Below are 21,103 nucleotides of genomic sequence, written 5' to 3' on the forward strand. Positions count from 1 at the left end.
AAACCAACAGCAACGTAAGACTGAGCTAACAGCTCTTCCACCGCTGGCGATAATGGACAGGCTGCATGTAGGAGACCTGCCGGCAAAGGACATACATACCCAGCCACTACCACGTATTTCCCATCAGGCTGGTGCTTCAGGCGTTTTAGGGTGGATAGCAAGACTTTGGCCTTTGTGTCCCCATATGGTTCCACCTCTTCTGTGAGCAGCCCAATTTCTCGGGCCAGGTTGCAGATGGGCTTTGGTTTGCAAGATCGTGATATATCAATGTCACTTTAGAAACACAAGGATGGGCATCAATCTTTAGTTACAGCATTTAACAAACCCCACTAGTAACATCCTCCCCCATCCTTCTACTGCTGTCAGCAGACACACCAAGCGGTTACACCCTCCTAACCAGCCACAAAGTTTTAACCACGAGCATTTCACTCTCACCTCGGAACAGGTGTCTGGAGGCTCAGCTTGTTGTATTGAATTGCCCACTTTCCTGGCTTAAATTTCTTCAAGAAACGCTGGGCACTCTCTACTGTGCTCTGGGTCAAGTGACAGAAATGGAGATAGAAGGGGTGAACAGTTTAGCTCTGCAATCAGTCCCAAGGCCCAGGCCATTACTGTTCAGTCCCCAACTGAGCCCTTTCATGATCACCCTGGTGAAGAACCTCAACGAGGGGTGAATGAGGAGGCGCCATGCTCTAGGGCCTTTGCGCGACCCACATCAGCAGGTGGACAGGCAGCCAGTGTTCCTGCTTCAGTTCTAAATCCTGAAGGTGTATGGAAGAAGGGCGCCGCTTCCTCTACTACTGGGACAGACAGCGTTTCTTTGTTCTCTCCCACCACTTTCCTTCGGCAGACCCCCTCTGTGCCTAACTTCTGACCAGGTCTTGAGTGGTGCCTGTGGGCAGAAAGGTCTGCAGGACAATGAGACCTTTCTGCACGGTACCTGCATCAGCATCGCCACGGTCATGGGTCCCACACCACCGGGGACAGGTGTGATGAAGCTCGCCCTCTCCTTGGCCTCGTTATACGCCACATCACCCACAACTTTCTTTCCATTTGGCTTTGTGTCATCTGGTTCAGAAGAGGAGGGGGACAAAAAGCAAAGTCTCAGAGTCACAACAATGGTGCTAATCTCCAACTTCAGTGGTTAAGTATGTCGGCTTGCCCCCCCCCCAAAGTCTATGTACATTGTAAGAGTACATTAGTCCTGTGAGGCTCAAGTGTCTAATTGAAGATACTGGGCAGGGCTGGGTGCGGTCCAGGGATGGAGCAAAATGTGACATAGATGGCAGGTCTCCCCATCTTCGAGAGAGAAAATTATATTACCTGAAAGACCTCCTAAGATGTGTACATGGCAAGAAATGAAAATTAAAATAATAAATAAATACTTTTTAAAGAGGGATTTTTCAGATCCCAGAGAATCCTTTTGTAGTCTCTGGTAATAAATAAAAAGTATTATTTATTCTTAAAACTGTAGACCTTTTAAAATGTTAATTTGCCAAGGCCTACAAAGAATTTTTTTTTTAGGTATACAAAGCTCCAACTATGTCACAGCTGCCAGATACGGTTTCTACAGCAACTGTCAGCAGTTAGTGAGCTCCAGGCAGGAGCTAGAGGAACAATTCAACATCCAGTTCCAAAGACAGCAGTTACTTAAATGCTTGCTCAAGGCAAAGAATATAATTGCACTTCCCTTAAAAGGACCAGAACTACAAATCTCACCAGCAAAGAATAGCTATTCAAGGGAACAAGCTCGGTGATGCACCATTGCTCACTCACACAAAGAACATCCTACACTCTGCTCTGGAACACTTCCGGGCTCTGCTGAGGGATAGGTCTGGACACTTCAGTAACCCCAGAGAGGGTCCGGTAGAACGGTAGCCACATTGCCACCTCTGAGAAGTATAGCCAAAAAAGAAAACAAAACCCAGAACTAAGAAGTCCTCTCACTGACTGCCCTCCGCCCTTTACCTGAGGGCAAAAAAAAAAAAAAAAAAAAAAGCAGAGGCCTAACACACACCTGCTCCCAATGTTTTAGGTTACTAGGGAGGCTAAGGCAGCATGCCAAGGCAAGCAAGATTTCCTTGCAGTCCTCCAAGCCATTCAGAATGCTAGGTAGGTGGGGACAGGAAACTAGTGGGCCAACTAGTCTGTGGAATACAGAATGGCAGAAATAAAACTACCTCACCGAGGCAGAGACAAGAACCAATTCCAGAAAGGTTTCTCCTGACTTCCACACAAGCCCCACAGCATGTATACACCACCAAACACTAGGAGGGCTGATTTAATTATCTGTCGACGAAGGGACAAGAGCCTCACAGATACTGTGAGGTCAGTGGGAAAGTGGCTATTTACCAGCACTTAGGCTATCCACTCCTAGCCCTAGACTCTCTCTCTCAATGGAAAGTTCCAAGTGTAGAATTCAATGGAGTTTGACCAAGACATTTAATTTGGAGACCTCTAATTATAGAGGACAGGATAGAAACTGTTATACAGGGTGAGTAGAGACTAGATCTGGGCATGGTAGGGGATCTGTTCCTTCTAAGTAAAACATTAGGACTTCTCAAATCACCTTTCTAGCAAGCTAAGCAGGAAAGACACATTCACAAGTTCTGACCAATACTTTCCTCACTCCCCTCGACTCCTAAAAGTATTCTTTTGCAGAACATTTGCCCTGAATGTACAAAGTCCTGAGTTTGATTCCCCAACCCTGCAAATCAAATCTTAAAAAACGAGAAAAATATACGCATTAATTCATTAATTTGTGACGTATACCTTTTATCCTTGAGTGGATCACACAAACAATTCTCATTTTTTAATAAGCTAAAACTCAGATTCTTGTGCTTGCCAAACTCTTGTTCCACCACTGAGATTCAATTCTCAAGCAGACAATTTAAAAAATATGAAGCCAGAGTTGGCCGGGGTGGACTAGATTGCTTCATCAAATGAAGATATTCCAAGAACAGTCTTTAGGTTTTGAAACCTACCTCTGGCCTATAACCCAGTGATTTTACCGTTCTCAGGGAACTACACAGTGTGGCCTTATGTATCCATATGTCCAGGACCAGTGAAAACACTGATGGCCACCCATGCTATTCTACCATTTACATGGGAAATCAATGTTTAGAAATCAAAGTTTCAGACATATAACAGAATTCTAGATCTCTAAATCTCTAAAAAGTAAATAAACATCTCCCTCTTCCTGAGGCAATAAAGTCTGAATAATCCAGGGTGGAGCACAGCTAGGCAAACCACCACCGAGCTGCACCCCAGCTCAGGTTTTCTTTTCTATCTCATGCCTCATCTTTTCTGAGGGGTGTGGTTCGAGACAGGGTTTCTTTGTGTAGCCCTCCCTGGCTGTCCTGGAACTCACTCTGTAGACCAGGCTGGCCTCAAACTCACAGACCCACCTGCCTCTGCCTCCCGAGTCCTGGGATTAAAGGCGTGCACTGTCACTGCCCACTCTCTCTCTCTTTTTTTTTAATGCCCATAGTTTATGATCCAGAGATGCGGGGATGTATGCAGACTGAGCTTAGATGTCACACTGCAAGTATTCACAGCGGGGAGATCAGGAGAGCAACTTCTGCACCCGTTAGACAATTACACCCAGAAAATGAGTGATCAATTATGAGCTACTGTCTTAAAAGTGAGGCCGAGTGGGAGGGAGGTTAGAAACGGTGAGAACTTGACAGTGACTAATGCTCCCGGCAGCTCAGTGTCTGCATTTTAAACTTCAGATGGGAAGGGAGAAAAAAAAATTACCCTTGCTGCAGCTCGCCTCACCAACTCTAAAGATCTGAGTGCCAGTGTGAGAAGGCAGGACGCAGGACAAGGAAGGTGGCACAGAGACCACTGAGGAGTTGACTTCGGAGCCGGAAGAACACAGGACACAAGGCACACAAGAAATGCCAAGCCCTGTGCGATCAGAGCTGGGCAGAGAAGGATTTTCAGAAGACAAAGATCATCCCTGGGTGGCAGGAAATCAGATATGGCTAAGCAAGAACTGACACAGAGGAGAGGAATTGAAGAAGCTATTTAAATCCCAAGTGCAGAGAAGGGTGATTGCTGGTATAATAGCTCAATGGGAGCGCACTTCCCTAGCACGCACGAGGCCCTGGGTTTGATTCCCACAACCACAGAATGCATGCATGCATGCATGGATGGATGGATGGATGGATGGATGGATGGATGGATGGATGGATGGATGGATGGATGGATGGATGAATGAATGAACAAAGCATAAGTGAACTCCACAGCTGAGTCATAGTCACTCACAGAACCCAAGGCCTTCCATAGTGCTAAATACACAGTAAATGTTCTTTCACCAGTTAACGCACACGCCTGCGTGCATGTGTATAGGTATTCCTGTACTGTTCTTGGAAATTTCTTTTTAAAGAACAACTTGCCGCACTGACAGGAGCTGGTTCGGTGAGTAAAAGCACTTGCCATCAAATTTAATGATGTAAGTTCAAATCTGATAAGGAGTCACCAAGAGACTAACACCAGGAGACTACTGCCCCTGTTAAAATAAAGGGTAACAGTCATATGAAGATAGACTGGAAGCCAGGTGAGCACACCTGTAGTTCCAGAATTCAGGGTGCGGGCACAGGACAAGCATGAATTCAAGGCTAGGTTTGGCTATAGAAGAGATTGTATCTCAAATAAATAGACAGACAGATAAACAGACAAACAAGTAAGCAGCAATACGCCTGCCTCCTCTTCCACTCCCTCTTGACGAAGTCAACTGAGGATTAGTATAGAACCATACCTCTGACACCAGGCAGGACAGCTCGCGAGTGACAACTACTCCCCTACTAACAAGCCAGTACCACGAAGCCCCAGTACTTGCTATAAACAGAGAGTTGACATTCCCTCCCCAGCACTACTCACCAGGAACGTAGTTGATCCCACAGTCTATGACGACAGCCCCGGGCTTGATCCACTCCCCTTTCACCATCTCAGGCTGGCCTGTGGCAACCACCAGAATGTCTCCTTTATTTACCTATGGGACAAGACTTCAGAGTGAAGTAGATCAAACACATACACCCCTAGAAGTGGGAAGGAAGACCCGAGCTGTGCTAGTAAGTTTTTAGTTATCAACAACACTATCAGGGACACTGGGGAAGGCATCAAATGCAAACCTCAGAGTTTCTGCCAACCTGCCCCATGCCGTGCTAAATCCTGTAACCCCAGAAGCCCCTTTCACTAGTTATTTTCCCTAATGGGAAAGGCAACATGAGCTTGTGGGGGCTGGGGGTGCACAGGTCTGGAGTCAGGACCCTGGAGACTGCACCCTCTTTTATGGAATGTGAGTGCTACCACCATCACCACAGAGCAGTTTAAGAACATTAAGGACGGGTACCAGGCCTTTGTCTTGTCCTCTACCCACATAAAAAAACAACACTGTCAACAAGGACACGGCTGTGCGGACATTCTTGGATCAGGAATACAGTGTCAAAAAAAAAAAAAAACAAGCTGCTGGAGTTAAGGATGTAGCTCGGTGGTAAAATACTGCTCTACTATAGGGGGTTCAACCCAGCTTAACAACAATAATAAAGCAACAAAGAACAAACAGCTGAAGATGCCCACTGGCCAGTTCCGCTTCCAGAGCATCTCCATTCCACGGCCAACAACCGCATGCCTGAGAGATGTGTGCATGACCTAACTCCACTGTCAGGCATTACTCCCCACATAATACTTCTAGACCCGTCTGCCAAGAGACTCACTGGCGTAGAGAGTACAGGGTCAGAACGAGCTGGGCAAGTTTGTGATTTGATTCGTTCCTCCTCCTTATAAAAGGAAACAAGAAGCACAGCAGAGTTGCCTGGGCTAAGTGTGATAATGTACCCACGCACGCTGGATGCCTACTGCACTCTGGACCTCCTACCTCTTTGTCCAGATCGGCGGTCTTGGAGTGGCAGGTGGTCACTGTGGCATTGTTCCACAGGAGCAGGTCATGCATGGGGGCACCAACTATTTTACTTCGCCCAACCACCACAGCGTGCCTCCCGGCAATCTGCACCCCTACAAGAGAAGCCGGCATGCATCAGAGATAGAGAAGCAGCTGCCATCCTTCACAAGACACCCGAACGGGACACAGAGCCTAAGTGCACAGGGTAGATTTATCTGCGTCAGACAGAAATCTTCCCTTAGCAATCACATTCTCAGTTCGGGCCACAATCTGGGTCTTGTACACTGTCCTTTCTGCAGTGGGGCTTGGAGATCTGCTTAGGCCAAGATCTGTTCATTGAGTCATAAGGGAGTGGGAAGAAATCCTACACTCAAAAAAGAAACCTCGACACACAGCTAACAGCCATATGGAAGTAGTTACCAGATTAAGCTCCATGGGCAAAATAGTCTTGAAAACTATGGTATATGGAACAGGGTCCGAGCAAAGGCGGAAATTAGATTAGAATCAGCGAGGCTTTCCAAATTTGGTGAGTTTATTCACACAGTTTCTCATCCAAATTCTGTCTGGCTTAGGGCCTGAACCACAGGGCTCTTTGCAGGGAAGTGATAGCAGGAACTGTAAGTGACTGGAAAACATCTTTGCTGACTCAGCACCCATGCTTCTGACAATGTATCAACAACCCCCAACCCCCACCCCAGTGCTGGGGACCAAACCCAAGAAGGCCTTGCACAAGCTAGGCATTGGCTCTTCTACTGAACTATACCCTGAGGCTTGTTTTTATTTTGAGACACTCTCAGCTGCCTGGTTTGACCCTAAATATTCTCTCTATAGCTCAGACAGGCCTTGAACTCATGGTTCTGCCTCAGGCATCACCAGGACCAGCCTGCTAATGTGCTTTTTAGCACTAATACTGGCTGTCCCGCGGAGTTAGTGACGAATGCTCCACCTCACCCTCTGGCCTGTGAGATGCAGTCAATGACTATGGGAGCAGCAGGGCTGTGTATGTACCACGAGGGGCCTGAAAATGAGCTGCCCACACAGAAGGTAGGAGAGAGTTCTAGAACACTCCACCTGGCCATTCTATTTCATCAAGGCTGAAAAGCTAGGAACCCTTGCTTGAGATTTTACGTCACATGTCTCACAAAACAGTCAATTTCATCACAAGACCAGCGCCTGGACAATGTTAACACCATCACTATCCGTACTAGAACTGGAGTCCTCTCAGTTTGACGTGACTACCAGGAACACTGGTGGGTTGGAGGCACGGCTCCACAGCAGAACAGCTGACTAGCATGCTAGAGCCCTGGGTTTCATCCTCATCACTGCAAACCAGCCCACCACACCTTACTGTACCAGTGAGGATTCAGCAACCATCTGAAGCTATCTTAAGGCTATAGTGGCTTCACTTGTGAGACACTAGGAAGTCACAGCTGCTGTATGTAGCCCATGCAATTAATTTCTATAAAGCTGTAATAAACATTGGCTAAACATACTGAAGAATATAAATTGTAGATCTGAACTGTCATAGCTGGGCCAAGGCTTGACCTTTGCTGGCCAACAGCAGACAACTTTTGTTACTAACACTGGCCAAACGCCTCACTCGAAACTTCTAACCTACTTCTTTCTGACAGGACTCATTTCTTTGCAAAAAATAAACTCTGCTAAAAGTATTCATAATGAAATGAAAATACGAAGGTACTCTCTATGTAATAAAGTAATGTGGGGTGACTGCTCACGAGATCCGTTCCAGCCATCTGTCTCCTCCTGCTGGAACCACAGTAGGGAGGGACTTGGTGCTGGCGCCATGGGCAGGAACTTACACTTTTACACTCTCTGAATTTTTACTGTCATTTAGGATTCCCACCCCACCTCACCCCCACACATAATCACTTGCTTTGAATGCATATAATAACCCTGCCTTCAAATCTTGCTTCTGTTATCTCTTAGACAAAACCCTCTCTGTCTCTCTGTCTCTCTCTCCGTCTCTGTCTCTGTCTCTCATTTTTGCTTTCAGCACAGGGAATGAACCTTTATCCCTTGGTTTTGAGAGAAGTTCTCACGTATCCAGGGTGGCCTCAAACTCATGATCCTCGTTCCTGGGATTACAGGTGTTTTTGCAAGAATGCTGGATCTGAGCCTGTTTCCTCAGCTGTTACACAACAGCATGCTCTTCAGCTTTTTTTGGCCAATCAAGTCCATTTCCCTATATGTCCTCTGTACTGCCATGTATCTAGAAGCTCTTGGAAAACGGCACCCTCCTGTTGCTGGCTTTGCTCATTTTTACCTGTCTCTTTGATGAGTTCCAAGCATCCTTTGGGTGTGCATGGAATGAAGCAGTCATTCAGATCACCTCTGGCAAGCTTCCCAGCATTGATGCTAGTCAACCTAAAACCAAGTTGTCAAAATAAGGAAGAAGGAAGGTTCCATTCTTTAGAAACAAATGGTGTCTCCAGAGGCACAGTAAATAAATCCAGGGGTAGCACTTACCCATCCACATCCTTGTCGGGTGTGATAGCATTGATGATGGCTTCGGTGTTAATGGGATTCTCTGAATCCAAAGGCAGCTGCACTATGAAACCATGCACAGTGGAGTCCTCGTTCAAGGAGATGACATAATTTAACACCTAAAACAAGTGCCACAGTTAATTTGCTTATCTCACAGACCCAAAGGGGGAAGTGTGGGATGGGAAGAAGTGCTTGGAGATGTTTGGTCTGCAAAGTGTTATCTTAGGCCCTGAAATTCCACTAAAGAAGCAGATGGGGAGGCACCTCACCACGCTCATTCACATACTCACCTCAGACTCAGTGGATGTTCTCGGCAATTTAATGTGAGTGGCTTTGATCCCAATCTGCAGGGGGAAAAAAAAACAAGAAACAGGTAAACAAGCTGGGCTATGGTGGCACAGGCCTTTAGTCCCAGCACTTGGGAGGAAGAGGCAGGATCTGAGTTTAAGGCCAGCCTGGTCTACAGAGCGAGTTCCAGGACAGCCTCCAAAGCCACACAGAGAAATTCTGTCTCAACAAACAGAACAAAACACACACACACACACACACACACACACACACACACACACACACACACACACACACACACACACAAGAAACCAGAAAAGAAAGAGGTAAGAGAGCCAGAGACCTGGCCTGTTTCTCTGAAGGACTATGACTAAGACAAAGGAGTGCCAGACATCATTTCGCCCCGTGTGTGGAGAAGAACCAACCCCTCCTGCCATTCCCTTTTCACCATGGCACTCAGCATCATTCCGCATCTATTCATCTGGCTCTCCAGGAAGAAAACCAATGAGAAGCACTCGGGGTAAAACCAGCTGTGCCAGGCCACACACTTCTGACCTGCTCAACAGTTAAATTAGGGTCGGGAAAGAGTCACCAACAGAATGTGTGTGTGTGTGTGTGTGTGTGTGTGTGCATGTGGTTCTGGCTTTACCTCTTCAGCAGCTTTCAGCTTCACATTTATATAAAGATTGGAATCATCTCTGTCGCCAACCTGGAATAATAAATACATGCAAATCAGACAGGAAAAGGCAAAGCGTACAGAGAAACTTTTGAAATTTAGTGTTAACCGAAGACAAAGTGAAGATTAAGATGAAATGAATGTTTGAGCCATGACACTGTTGATGAAGAGAACTTTTATGGAAGACAAAGGAGGCTGGAGGCGAAAATAAGTGGCGTCATTCTGTACTCTCTAACGAGGCCCATTGAGTTCATGGACAAAGCCAAAAGGAAAAACACGTTAAGCTGGAAGAGACGACGTGGATCTGTAGTCTCAAGCTACTCAAGAGGCCGAAGCAAAAGAGTTGCTTAAACCCATCAGACAGTGGCCAGCCTATGCAATAATGATAACGCATCTTTAAAAGAAAGGGGGTGGGGGCTAAGAGCACTGGCTGCTCTTCCAGAGGTTCTGAGCTCAATTCTCAATAACCACATGGTGGTTCACAACCATCTGTAATGCGATCTGGTGCCCTCTTCTGGCGAGCAGACACACATGCAGGCAGGGCACTGTATACATAATAAATAAATCTTTTTTTGTTTGTTTGTTTTTTGTGTTTTGTTTTTTTGAGGCAGGGTTTCTCTGTGGTTTTGGAGGCTGTCCTGGAACTAGTTCTCGTAGACCAGACTGGTCTCGAACTCACAGAGATCTGCCTGCCTCTGCCTCCCGAGTGCTGGCTGGGATTAAAGGCGTATGCCACTATGGCCTGGTCAAATAAATGTTTAAAAAAGAAAAGCTATTAAAAAAAAAAAAGTATGCACCTGCTACTGTACCATACCCACACTGTAAACAGGGCAGGGGTGTTATAGGCTACTAGAAATGCGGGACTACTTAGAATAGGTCAGGTAATTGAAACTGAGAAATTATGAGGTAGAAGTTCCTAAAGGCACCACCTACCCCTGGGGGGCAGTGAAAAATGCTCACATTCAGTCACACTGCAGTGAAAGCATTAGACAGAATACTCAACTAGCCCGTACAGAACAGGACCAGAGGAGAGGGCAAACTGGCACCCACCCCGCAGCAGCCCGTGTGGGAGCTGTTGTGCCCTCTGGACCCGGACCCCACTACACCGTATCTGTTTTTCATCCTGACCATGTTTACAGTTCTTCACTGCAGTCACTTATCTGTAAAATATTTTCCGGATGGTCAACATCTCTCTGCTGTAAGTCTTGCCTCTCTCCATACTTTGGAGAGCAAAGTAGTGGGTTAAGTGAAGTCCTCAGCATGGGCCCCAGGGTGATGGAGCCTGGCCATCATAACAGTATTTTCAGAACTTTCCATGCAAATAGTTTAATGCTGCCCTAGGATCTCAGGAATATGACCAGATTCCCAGCTCTGGTTACCCCAAATCTGTTTGGTTCTCAGCTTTGCTAACTAATTTGAACTTCAAAGGAACTAAGAGAGTCCTATAGGGGAACCTGAGTCTTAGAGGTTTGTTTAGCTTTTGTTTTTCGGTCCTGGCTCGGGCATTCTAGATGTTAGACAAGTGCTGAGCCTGCAGTACATCCCCAAGCTCTATGCCTCTCACAGAGGAACTGGTTATATAAAAACCAATGATAGACTAGACTCAAGAATGTTTAAAGAACATTAAATTCTTGACTGTCAGTCAAGTGGGTGGGTGATAGATAGACTGGGTCCCCAGAACACATCTTAATCCCGATATGATTTACCAAGAATGCTACTATAAGCATTTTATCCTGAGTACTAACCCCTTCCTGCAAAGGGGTTGTGTATCATACCATCAGAAAAGCCCAACAAGACAAAAGTAAGTCAGATGTGGTGGCATCCTAGCACAAATATCTGCCTGCCTCTGCCTCTTGAGCACTGGGATTAAAAGCATGCACCACTATACCACTGGGTACACAGTTGCAATCCTGGCATTTTTGAGGTACCTGAAGAGTCCAAGGCCAGTCCAAGCTACACAGCAGGTTCAGTGTCAGCTTCTGGTACATGAAACCTGGTCTCAAAAAGCAAACACCTCCCAAACCACCAGCTTCTTCCAAAGGAATTGGCCAAACTGCAGATGACACAGGTACATAAGGAGGACCATGGTGAGGTTAATGGAGGTAAAACGGAAGACAAGGAGTGGATCCCCTCACCATGTTGGGTCACCTGGTCAAGGACACGAAGATGAAGTTCCTGGGTGGGATCTATCTGTCCTCTCTGCCTATCAAGGAGTTTGATCATTGGCATTTTCTTGGGAACATCCCTAAAGGATGACATTATAGGGCTGGAAAGATGGGTCAGCTGTTAAAGGCTAGGCTCACAAGCAAAAGGATGACATTCCAAAGACCATTCAGACGTGACCTACAATGCTCATGTTGGTCTTGGTGTTAAGTGTTCCAAGGAGCCATCATCTTGGAAAAGCCATCAGCTTTCCATTGCCCCTCTGTGGAAACAAGATTTGCCAGCCCCACTCGGTGCCATGCAAGGTGACAGGCCACTGTGGCTGTGTACTGGTGTGCCTCATCCCTGTCCCCAGAGGCAATGGCATGATCTCCATTCCTGTACCCAAGAAGCTGCTCTGATAGCAGTATTGATTACTACACATCAGCCAGGGGCTGCACTGTCACCTGGACAACTTCACCAAGGTCACCTCTAAAGCCATCTCCAAGACCTACAACTACCTGACCCCAAACTTCAGGAAAGAGACTGTTTACCAAGTGTCCCTATCAGAAATTCACTGACCATCTTGTGAAAATGCACAACAGAGTCTCTGTTTAGAGGACCCAGGCTCAGCTGTGGCTACTACACAGGGTTTTTATACCAGAAAGTGAATTAAGTCTGAGAAGAAGGAAGGAAGTTCAACAAGTCTATACTTGGACCAGACCATGAACATCCTGCTGTTTAATTTGAGTCTGGACTGAATGACAGCTGTGCATGGATGTCCTTTAAGAGTACGCTAATGAGCCGGGCGTTGATGGCGCACGCCTTTAATCCCAGCACTTGGGAGGCAGAGGCAGGCGGATCTCTGTGAGTTCGAGGCCAGCCTGGTCTACAAGAGCTAGTTCCAGGACAGCCTCCAAAGCCATAGAGAAACCCTGTCTCGAAAAACAAAAGAGTACGCTAATGAGCTTGAGAGCCTGCAGACTGCTGCCCAGGTTAAGTAGGACATTGTGAGTGTGAAGAGACCTTTGCATTAAAAGCAGAAGTGACATGTGGCTACCTTTACAGTGTCATCATTATCTGTTGTCCACCTAGCATCTGACTGCCTTGTGACTTCTAGATAAAACTAGAAAGGTCTAAGCTTGACATGTTAAGCCTCTATTAACCCTAAAACTAAGAACGACAAAGCTAGTGTCTCAATAGATTGCCTTGGTGTAGCCTACCCACCTGATCACCCATGTGTATTTTGTGAATGTGTGACTGATGGTTTTCTTTGTGACTATCAAAGTTCATTCTGTTCCCTGAAATGATCATTTGAATCCATATTTTCTGACCCTTCAGTCACTTGTAATGGGCTCAAAGTAAACTATTTTCTTATTTCCTTAAGCAGGGTTGATTTGGATGGTGACAAATGAGAAAAACAAGCAGGTTTTGGGACCAGTGCTTGGTTGGGGTCTCAAGCTCATCCTTTGTGACTGGCTTTGGGCAAGCCCCCAAGATGTTTGGGGCATTGATTACTATTAGGACAGTCTTTACTGTATAGGGGTAATGCAACAATTAGTACAGTCACAGATATATAGAGAACCTTTGAATCACAATAAACACCTATCTATGCAATATTGCCGTCTCGTAGAGACTCTCGTAGAGAGTCAGGTAGGCTATGATGAAATTTGTATTTTATCAGGGCCTCCTGCTGGAGGGGTGGCTAAGAGATGAAAACTTGCTGCATTTTCCGAGGACCCCGGTTTGACTCCTAGTACACAAACAGCTGCTCACAACCATCTGTAAACTCTAGTTCCAGGGGATTCAGTGGTCTCTTCCGGCCTTCTTAAGTACCAGGTATGCTTGTGGCGCAAAGCTATACATGTAAGCTCATTCATACACTTAAAAAAAAGATGAATATGTTTAGACAAGAGACAGGAAACCAGAGAACAGTCATGAGGGTGACCCAGAGTGGGAGGGACAGGGGTCTAAAACAGGGAAAGAATCCAAGATCCAAGAAGCAGATCCACAGGACAATAGCACTATGGGAATGAGAATGTTTTGGAGGCAGGGTCTCTCTGGGAACAGGCTGGCCTTGAACTCCTAGTCCTTTGGCCGTGCTGGGATCATAGGTGTATTAGAGACAACCTTAAACCTCTAGCAGGAATGTGTAGGAAGATGTTAAAGCCAGAGGGGCAACGACAACTTTTCATGTAGCCAAAGAGCAAGCCTGGATCATTCACACCATTGTTTCACTGCCAAAAGACATAAGCAGCAGAAATTGTTTAGACTACAGTAGACACTTATAAAGCCAACAAATCTGAGGTCAGTTTTAAACATTATTGCTAAGAAAAGGTTTGTCTAGAAGAAATTAAGCTGGGTACCGTGGCACGCAGCTGTAATCCCAGCACTGGGGAGGTAGAAACACTGGGGAGGATTGGAAGCTCAGGTCTCTCTAGTCTGAGACACATAGGACCCGTTCAAAACAAAGCATGCACCGAAGAAAATCACAACAATTATAGAGATTGTTTTCTTCGCAATTCTACAATCAAGCACACTTCACTTCATAAAGCAGAGGCTGGTTTTGTAGACCAAAAAGGTTAAGAAAAGCAGGAGGAAAAAAAAAAAACAGGGAAAAAGTGCACATACCATTTCCAAATCACTTTCTCTGGAAGGTGAGAGGCAGGGAGTCAGAACCACAGAAAAGATTGGGCAACGTCATGTTACAACTGAAACTGGCCAGTGTAGGCAATTTGGCAGTTTTCTCTCAGGTTAGATAAGCAGCTCAGTGGCAATGAACATTTGCATGACTGACTCCATTTTGACCTGTCACTGAACTGCTGGACACAGTAAGGTAGCTTAGTCCAATGATTTACAGAAATGAATTATTTTCTTTCTTTCTCCCTGCCCCCACCTTCTGCAGTGCTGAGGATAAACCCAGGACCTGGCACATGCTCTACCACTGAACTACACCTCCAACCCACAGTCACAATTCTTGCCTCTGACATTTATTTCTTCCCACAACAAACAATTAAGAACAAGCCGAGAAGTAACCAGTCCCCGAATGTACCAGGTATACACCCACTATGTGAATCTTGGTTCTCAGTTATTTGAGGAAGGGAAAAGAAGAGGAAAAGCCTCCACAGCACGGAGCACGCCAGGCAGATCCACAGCCTTCTGGACATGCGTTTCTGCTCTGCTCAGGCTGTGCAGATAAACAGCAGAGTGGGTACAGGGAGGCGGTATTTAACTACCACTCAATCGGAAATTTTTGATACATGGGGGCAGAGGCTGAGCAAAGTAAATGGCATACGTGCAGACACACAGAGGACGTGGGGCATAATGACGGTGATTCTGAAGGAGGCTTCAAAGGAAAGCTGTTTCTTCCATCCAAATCACTCAGTCCTTCAGACCTCCATCTGCACATCTGCCCGAGCAAATGGTTGCCTCCCTGTGGGATGACTCTTGAGATCAGCGAGAAAACTGGACAGAGAGAAACTGGAGTTTGGCAATATTCTCTCATGAAGCTGTAGGCCGGTTAAGGAAAGAAAAGGATGGAAAAGCTGAGCATCTGACTACAAATGCAGCACTTGGTAGGTGGAGGCGTGAGGGCTACGCTACCCTGAGTTCAAGACCAGCCTGTACTACTGCATCGCAGGATGCAGTCTAGCTAGAGGTACATAGTAAGACCCTGTCTGAAAACATGAGTGAATGAATATAAGCAAGCAATCAAGAAGGAAAGATTATACTGAACTACATTAATGTGCATGTTAACATGCAACATGAAGATACATGCGTGTAACAACAGCACTTGGGAGGCAGAAGCAGGACAATCAATCTAACTTTTAAGTTGATCCTGGTCTACACAGTAAGACCTGACTAAAAGTGTGTATGGAGGCTGGGGTAACATTAAAAAATAAAAATGATAATCTTTCTTAAAAATGAGAGTACCTACAAGAAGAGTGTAACTGTCTTCATAAAATTCATTAATGAAGAGACAGACTTTGAAGATTCCCCCACGGAAGGCCTTACCCTCCCTGAGGAGTGTGGGAACACCAGATCTTGAGCAGAGACCCACTTCCCCATCGGCCAGGGAGTAGGCAGCTGTAAGACAATGTTTACTAAAAACAGGTTTACTAAAAACAATACAAAGCCTGGGGCAATAAATTCCTGAAAAGGGCTGGCCCACGGGAACCGCCCTGACCTCGACCTTTTCCAAAGACTAACCTCACCTTCAGACCCACCCACATCCACCTCTGGTGTCAGGGTATGTAATAACCAGCCAGAGTAGGAATAAAGGAGAACCTTCTTGAGGAGCCTTCAGGTCTATGTGTTGTCAATCCCCGACATCCTCCGCACGTTCTCGGACACACAGGCTGCACAGCGGGCGCAGCAGAGGAGCACAAAGGGGGATGGGATAGGGTGTAGGTAGGGGACTGGGGCAGTTCCCTCCAAGGGAACTGGGATTGACATGTAAAACAAGATTGTTTCTAATTTAAATAAAAAAAGAAAAAGTTCGTTAATCCAGAGACCCACAGTCAAACATTGGGCAGAGAGCCCAAACTAGATGTCTCCACCAGGTCCCTCCCCTTGGAGCTCAGGGAACCCCATGGAAGAGGTGGAGGAAGAATTGTAGGAGCGAGAGGAGTTGACACTAGGAGAACATGACCCACAGAATCAACTAAGCAGGACTCACAGGGGCTCACAGAGACTGCAGTGACAATCATGGAGCCGACAAGGGTCTGTGCTAGGTCCTCTGCATATATGCTATGGTTGTTTGTGTAGCTTGGTGTTCTTGTGGGATTCCTAACAGTGTAAGTGGGGGCTGTCTCTGATTCTTTTTCCTACTTGTGGGACCCTTTTCCTCTTGCTGGGGTTGCCTCATCCAGCCTTGACGTGAGAGTTTGTACCTAGTCTTATTGCATCTCGTTATGCTGTGTCTGGTTGACACCCCTGGGAGGCCTGCTCTTTTCTGAAGGAAAACGGAGAAGTGGATGGGGGTGGGAAGAGGCTGGTAGGGCTGTATTGTATGAGGGAATAAAACAAGAACAAAAACCCTCATTAATCTAAATAACAAATGGAGAGCGATCTCCAAAGAGAAATGAATACTGCAGTGGAAATACACCTGCCATACTAAATTCAGGGAGGCAAGAGAAGACACCACTGTTAAATGTAAAATCACAGTCCCTTAAGTTGTTCCGAAACAACTGCCCTTGGCTACAAGTACCCATAGCAAGGTTGGCAGCCGTGCCTGGTGTTGTATACCTGTAACTGTAACACCATGGCTGAGACAGGAGTGTTTTAGATAAGCTTGCGCAACATAGGTAGTGTCTGGATGGTAACATCAGACCACAGACTGGCTGTTAGTGGCTCGGGAGATAGCCTGGCATTGCAGAGAGAAATGTTTTCTGTATAAAGCTGTGGTTTTGTGGAAGATTGGAGTATATTGGTGTAGAATTTGATAACACAGTTATGAAGCACTCACATGTGACAACTGTCCCTTAGTGACCTTCTTTGTCAAAAGCAATTTCCTATTAAATTCTGACAACCTTTACATAGTATGATGCCATTTGCCTTTGTGTGTGTTGATTTTTGTATTGGTGGCATAAAAGTAACAGTGGGTAAGTCTGCTTGTGGCAGCACAAATCAAGTCAGGGTCACCAACCTCACTACTTTTCCATGTCTCCTACCCTGCCATGGTCCCTCAGAAAAAAAATAGATGGCAGTTTCACCGAGGAATGCTCTTGACAACTATTGATACTATTAAACCTCAACATGGGAGTTTTTTCAGAATTCTATGTAAAGAATCAGGAAGTCCCCAATTCACTCCTGCTGTCTGTGAAGAAAGCTCAGTGGCTATTAATATGCAAAGCATTTGTGCTATTTTGCCTTGCCAGATGAACCAGATGCATTTCCCCAACTTTTCTTGAAAGAACTGCCAAACAATGATTACTCAGGCTTGAGTATTTTGCAAATACTTTCTAAAAATGAACAAGTGAGCAGGGCATGGTGCTACACATTTGCAATCCTGCACTCAAGAGAATGAGGCAAGAGGATGGCCACAAGTCCAAGGCCAGCATGGCCACCAAGTCCAAGGCCAGCATAGCCACATAGCCCGGACGAGTTAATAAAGTACTAAATCCTGCCTCAAAAACAAATGAAAAATACTAAAAAACAAAAATAAAACTTTCTCAACTCTGGGTATGCTGGCTAGTTATATGTCAGCTTGACACAAGCTAGAGTCATTTGGGAAGAAGTAACTTCAACTAAGAAAATGGCCCCACTGGGCTGCTCGGTAAGCCTGTGGCACCTTTTCCGCATTGGTGATTGGTGTGGGAGGGCCCAGCTCACGGTGGATGGTGTAACCCTATGGGTAGGTGGTTGGGGAATAAGGAAGGTTAATTAACCTTGGGGAGCAACTCCATAAGCAGCACTCCTCCATGAACTTGCATCAGTTCCAGTCCTTCCTTGGATGCTGGATGGTGATGCAGAACTGTAATCTGAAATAAACTCTTTCCTTCCCAGGCTGCTTTTGATCATGATGTTCTATCACAGCGATAGAAACCCTAACTAAGACAATTGCTATGAGGAGGATTTGAAGTTCAGTGTCAGCCTGGGATACAAAGCAGGGCCTATTTCTGTTAACATATAATTTCCTATTGGTCATTTCGAATTAAGTTATATTTAACACTTAATTTGGGGGGCTGGTTCAATGGTTAAGAGCATCTGCTGCTGCTTTTTTTTTTTTTAATTTTTATCTTATATGTATGGGTGTTTTGCCTGCATGCATGTCTATGTGAAGGTATCAGATCTTGGAGTTATAGGCAGTTTGTTAGACCCTATGTGGGTGCTGGGAATTGAACCCAGGTCCTCTGGAAGAGCAGTCAGTGCTCTTAACCACTGAGCCATCTCTCTGGTCCCACACTCGCTGCTCTTACAGAGGAACAGAACATGGCTCTCAGCATCCACGTTGCGACCTCACAGCCATCACTAAGTCACAGTCCAGGGAACCTGACACTTCCTTCTGGACTGCAGAGGAACTCACACTTACATACACACATATCTACACAAGGATACATACTTACACAGGTGATTAAAAACAACAAATCCTTTAGGGCAGGGCATGGTGGTGCACACCTCTAATTCCAGCACGCAGGAAGTGAGGCAGGCAGATAGAAGCCTGGTTGACATAGGGAATTTCAGGCTAGAAGGGCTACACAGTGAGACCCAGTCTAAAAAAATCTTAACAAAAGAGTTAATGCACTATGCACACCAAAAAATCCCCAGAATTTTATTTCCAATGCAGTAACTATCAGCAGCTAAGTTCCATGAGATTGTTAAATTTTAAGAGTAAAAGAGCCCTAAGAGTCGGGCGGTGGTGGAGCACGCCTTTAATCCCAGCACTCGGGAGGCAGAGGCAGGCGGATCTTTGTGAGTTCAAGACCAGCCTGGTCTACAAGAGCTAGTTCTAGGACAGCCTCCAAAGCCACAGAGGAAGAGGAAGAAGAAGAAGGAGAAGGAGAAGGAGAAGAAGGAGGAGAAGGAGGAGAAGGAGAAGAAGAAAAAGAAAGAAAGAAAGAAAGAAAGAAAGAAAGAAAGGAAGGAAGGAAGAAAGGAAGAAAGGAAGAAAGAAAGAAAGAAAGACCTAAGGGGCAGGACAAATATTGCAGCTCAGTGGGTAGAGGGTTTGTCTAGCATGCAGGAAGATTAGGAGTTCAAGGTCACCTTGGCCTACATGGCCTACATAGCAACTCTGATGCCAGCCTGGGCTACATGAGGCCCTGCTTCAAAACAAAACAAAAAGAGAAAGGGCACCCACATTGGCACAGAGCAGGATAAACCAGCACCTGGAAGCTGGGTTGCAGAAGGGAGCCCTCAATGAGAAGCCATGGTATGCTTGAGGTTCACAACAGGGGAGAAAGAGATCCGAAGTGCTGCAGCTTCTCGTGCTGGGGAGAGGCTGGGTAAGGACGGCGTTAAAGGGAATAGGATGATGTTACATTACCTGCAGGATGGCCAGGCCAGGTGTGAAGCCAAGGACTTGCTCCTTCATCTGAGTAACCTGGCTCTTCAGTCGCTCCCTTATTTGCCTAGAGGGAAAGAAAAGGGGTGAGTTACCACCACCTCCTTTATGGGCAAGCATAAGTGAGACAGATCACTGGATGCAGCTCTTTGAAATTAAAGTCGCCTTCACTGATGGGTATTATCTGGTTCGCTATATAGCTCATGGCCTCCCCACCAATTTCCCAGGCCTCAGCTTTAACTTGGATTGTTCTCTAACCACCACTGGCAGCGATCAAACCAAGAGGTAGGAAAAGGAAGAGCTGATTTACATACCTCAGTTGCGAACTGGAGAGGTAGCTCAGCAGTTAACAGGTAAGACCCAAATTGGATTCCTAGCACCCACATCAGGCACCTCACAACTGTCTGTAACCCCAGCTCCAGGGAGGAAGGGATTTGATCCTGCCACACACACTCATGTGCACACACAATTAAGCAACAAGAAATGCTAAAGTCTTAGTTGGGGTGTATGTATAGTGCAGTGGTAGACCACATGCCTAGCACGTGCGAGGACCTGGGTTCCATCCTCTAAAAACAAAATGAATCCATGGATGCCGATGGCATCCCCATAATCCCGCAGTGAATAAGTGGAAACCTGGACACTTTTGGAAGGCTCTGCTCTTCAGCATTTCCACTGTCCACAAGCTGTTCTTTTTCAAGACAGGGCTTCTCTGGGTAGTCTTGGCTGTCCTCGAACTCAGAGATCCGCCCACCTCTGCTTCCCCAGTGGGTTGTTTTAAGATTTATTTATTTATTATGTATACAGTGCTCAGCCTGCATGTCAGAAGAGGACACCAGATCTCATTACAGATGGTTGTGAACCACCATGTGGTTGCTGGGAATTGAACTCAGGACTTCTGGAAGAGCAGTCAGAGCTCTTCACCTCTGAGCCATCTCTCCAGACCCACAGTGGGTTCTTAAGCCTTTATATAGTGGCCAGGCATGGTGGTGCACACCTTTAATCTCAGCACTCGGAAGGCAGAGGCAGAAGTAGGTGGATCTCTATGAATTTGAGGCCAGCCTGGTCGACATAGTGAGTTCCAGGAAAGTCAGGGCTGTTACACAGAGAAACCCTGTCTCAAAAAAAAAAAAAGATAAGGAGATAAATAAATTAAAACCTGGGTGCAGGGGAGACTCCTGCAATCCCCAACAAGATTGAAGCAAAGTACTTGAGTTACACAGAAATATCAGGGAAACCATTTCACAGCAAAGATTGCCTCAGAAAAAAAAAATCACTAAGTTTTACTCAAAATTTCCAAATTTTATTTCTAGTTAGTGACCTTGTTTTTTTTTTCTCTAAGCATTACAAACACAAGAATATAGTTCAAAAAAAAAAAAAAACAGACTAGGCTGGAGAGATGGTGCCCTCTTCTGGCCTGCAGGCATACATACAGGCAGAACACTGCATACGTAATAAAAAAATAAATAAATCTTAAAAAAAAAAAAGAGTAGACCAAGTTTTTTGGTTGTTTTTGTTTTTGTTTTCCCAAGACAGGGTTTCTCTGTGTAACAGCACTGGCTGTCTTGGAACTCACTGTTTT

The 21,103-nt window shown here is 45.8% G+C and overlaps 1 protein-coding gene across 1 annotated transcript in view; it reads right to left on the bottom strand.

The window, feature by feature from the left end:
- Positions 1-21,103, bottom strand: part of Mthfd1 (methylenetetrahydrofolate dehydrogenase, cyclohydrolase and formyltetrahydrofolate synthetase 1) — a 65,417-nt gene that overhangs the window by 31,404 nt on the left and 12,910 nt on the right. The window contains exons 2-11 of the mRNA XM_040742889.1: positions 19,507-19,591; positions 9,351-9,410; positions 8,704-8,757; positions 8,396-8,532; positions 8,193-8,293; positions 5,885-6,021; positions 4,888-4,999; positions 941-1,068; positions 436-533; positions 100-273 (exon numbers count right to left, since the gene is read on the bottom strand). Of these exons, the coding sequence (XP_040598823.1) occupies positions 100-273; positions 436-533; positions 941-1,068; positions 4,888-4,999; positions 5,885-6,021; positions 8,193-8,293; positions 8,396-8,532; positions 8,704-8,757; positions 9,351-9,410; positions 19,507-19,591 (1,086 nt within the window). The remainder of the gene's footprint in view (positions 1-99; positions 274-435; positions 534-940; positions 1,069-4,887; positions 5,000-5,884; positions 6,022-8,192; positions 8,294-8,395; positions 8,533-8,703; positions 8,758-9,350; positions 9,411-19,506; positions 19,592-21,103) is intronic.

Source organism: Mesocricetus auratus, unplaced genomic scaffold (genome assembly GCF_017639785.1).
Source record: "Mesocricetus auratus isolate SY011 unplaced genomic scaffold, BCM_Maur_2.0 Super-Scaffold_15014, whole genome shotgun sequence".
Taxonomy (NCBI): domain Eukaryota; kingdom Metazoa; phylum Chordata; class Mammalia; order Rodentia; family Cricetidae; genus Mesocricetus; species Mesocricetus auratus.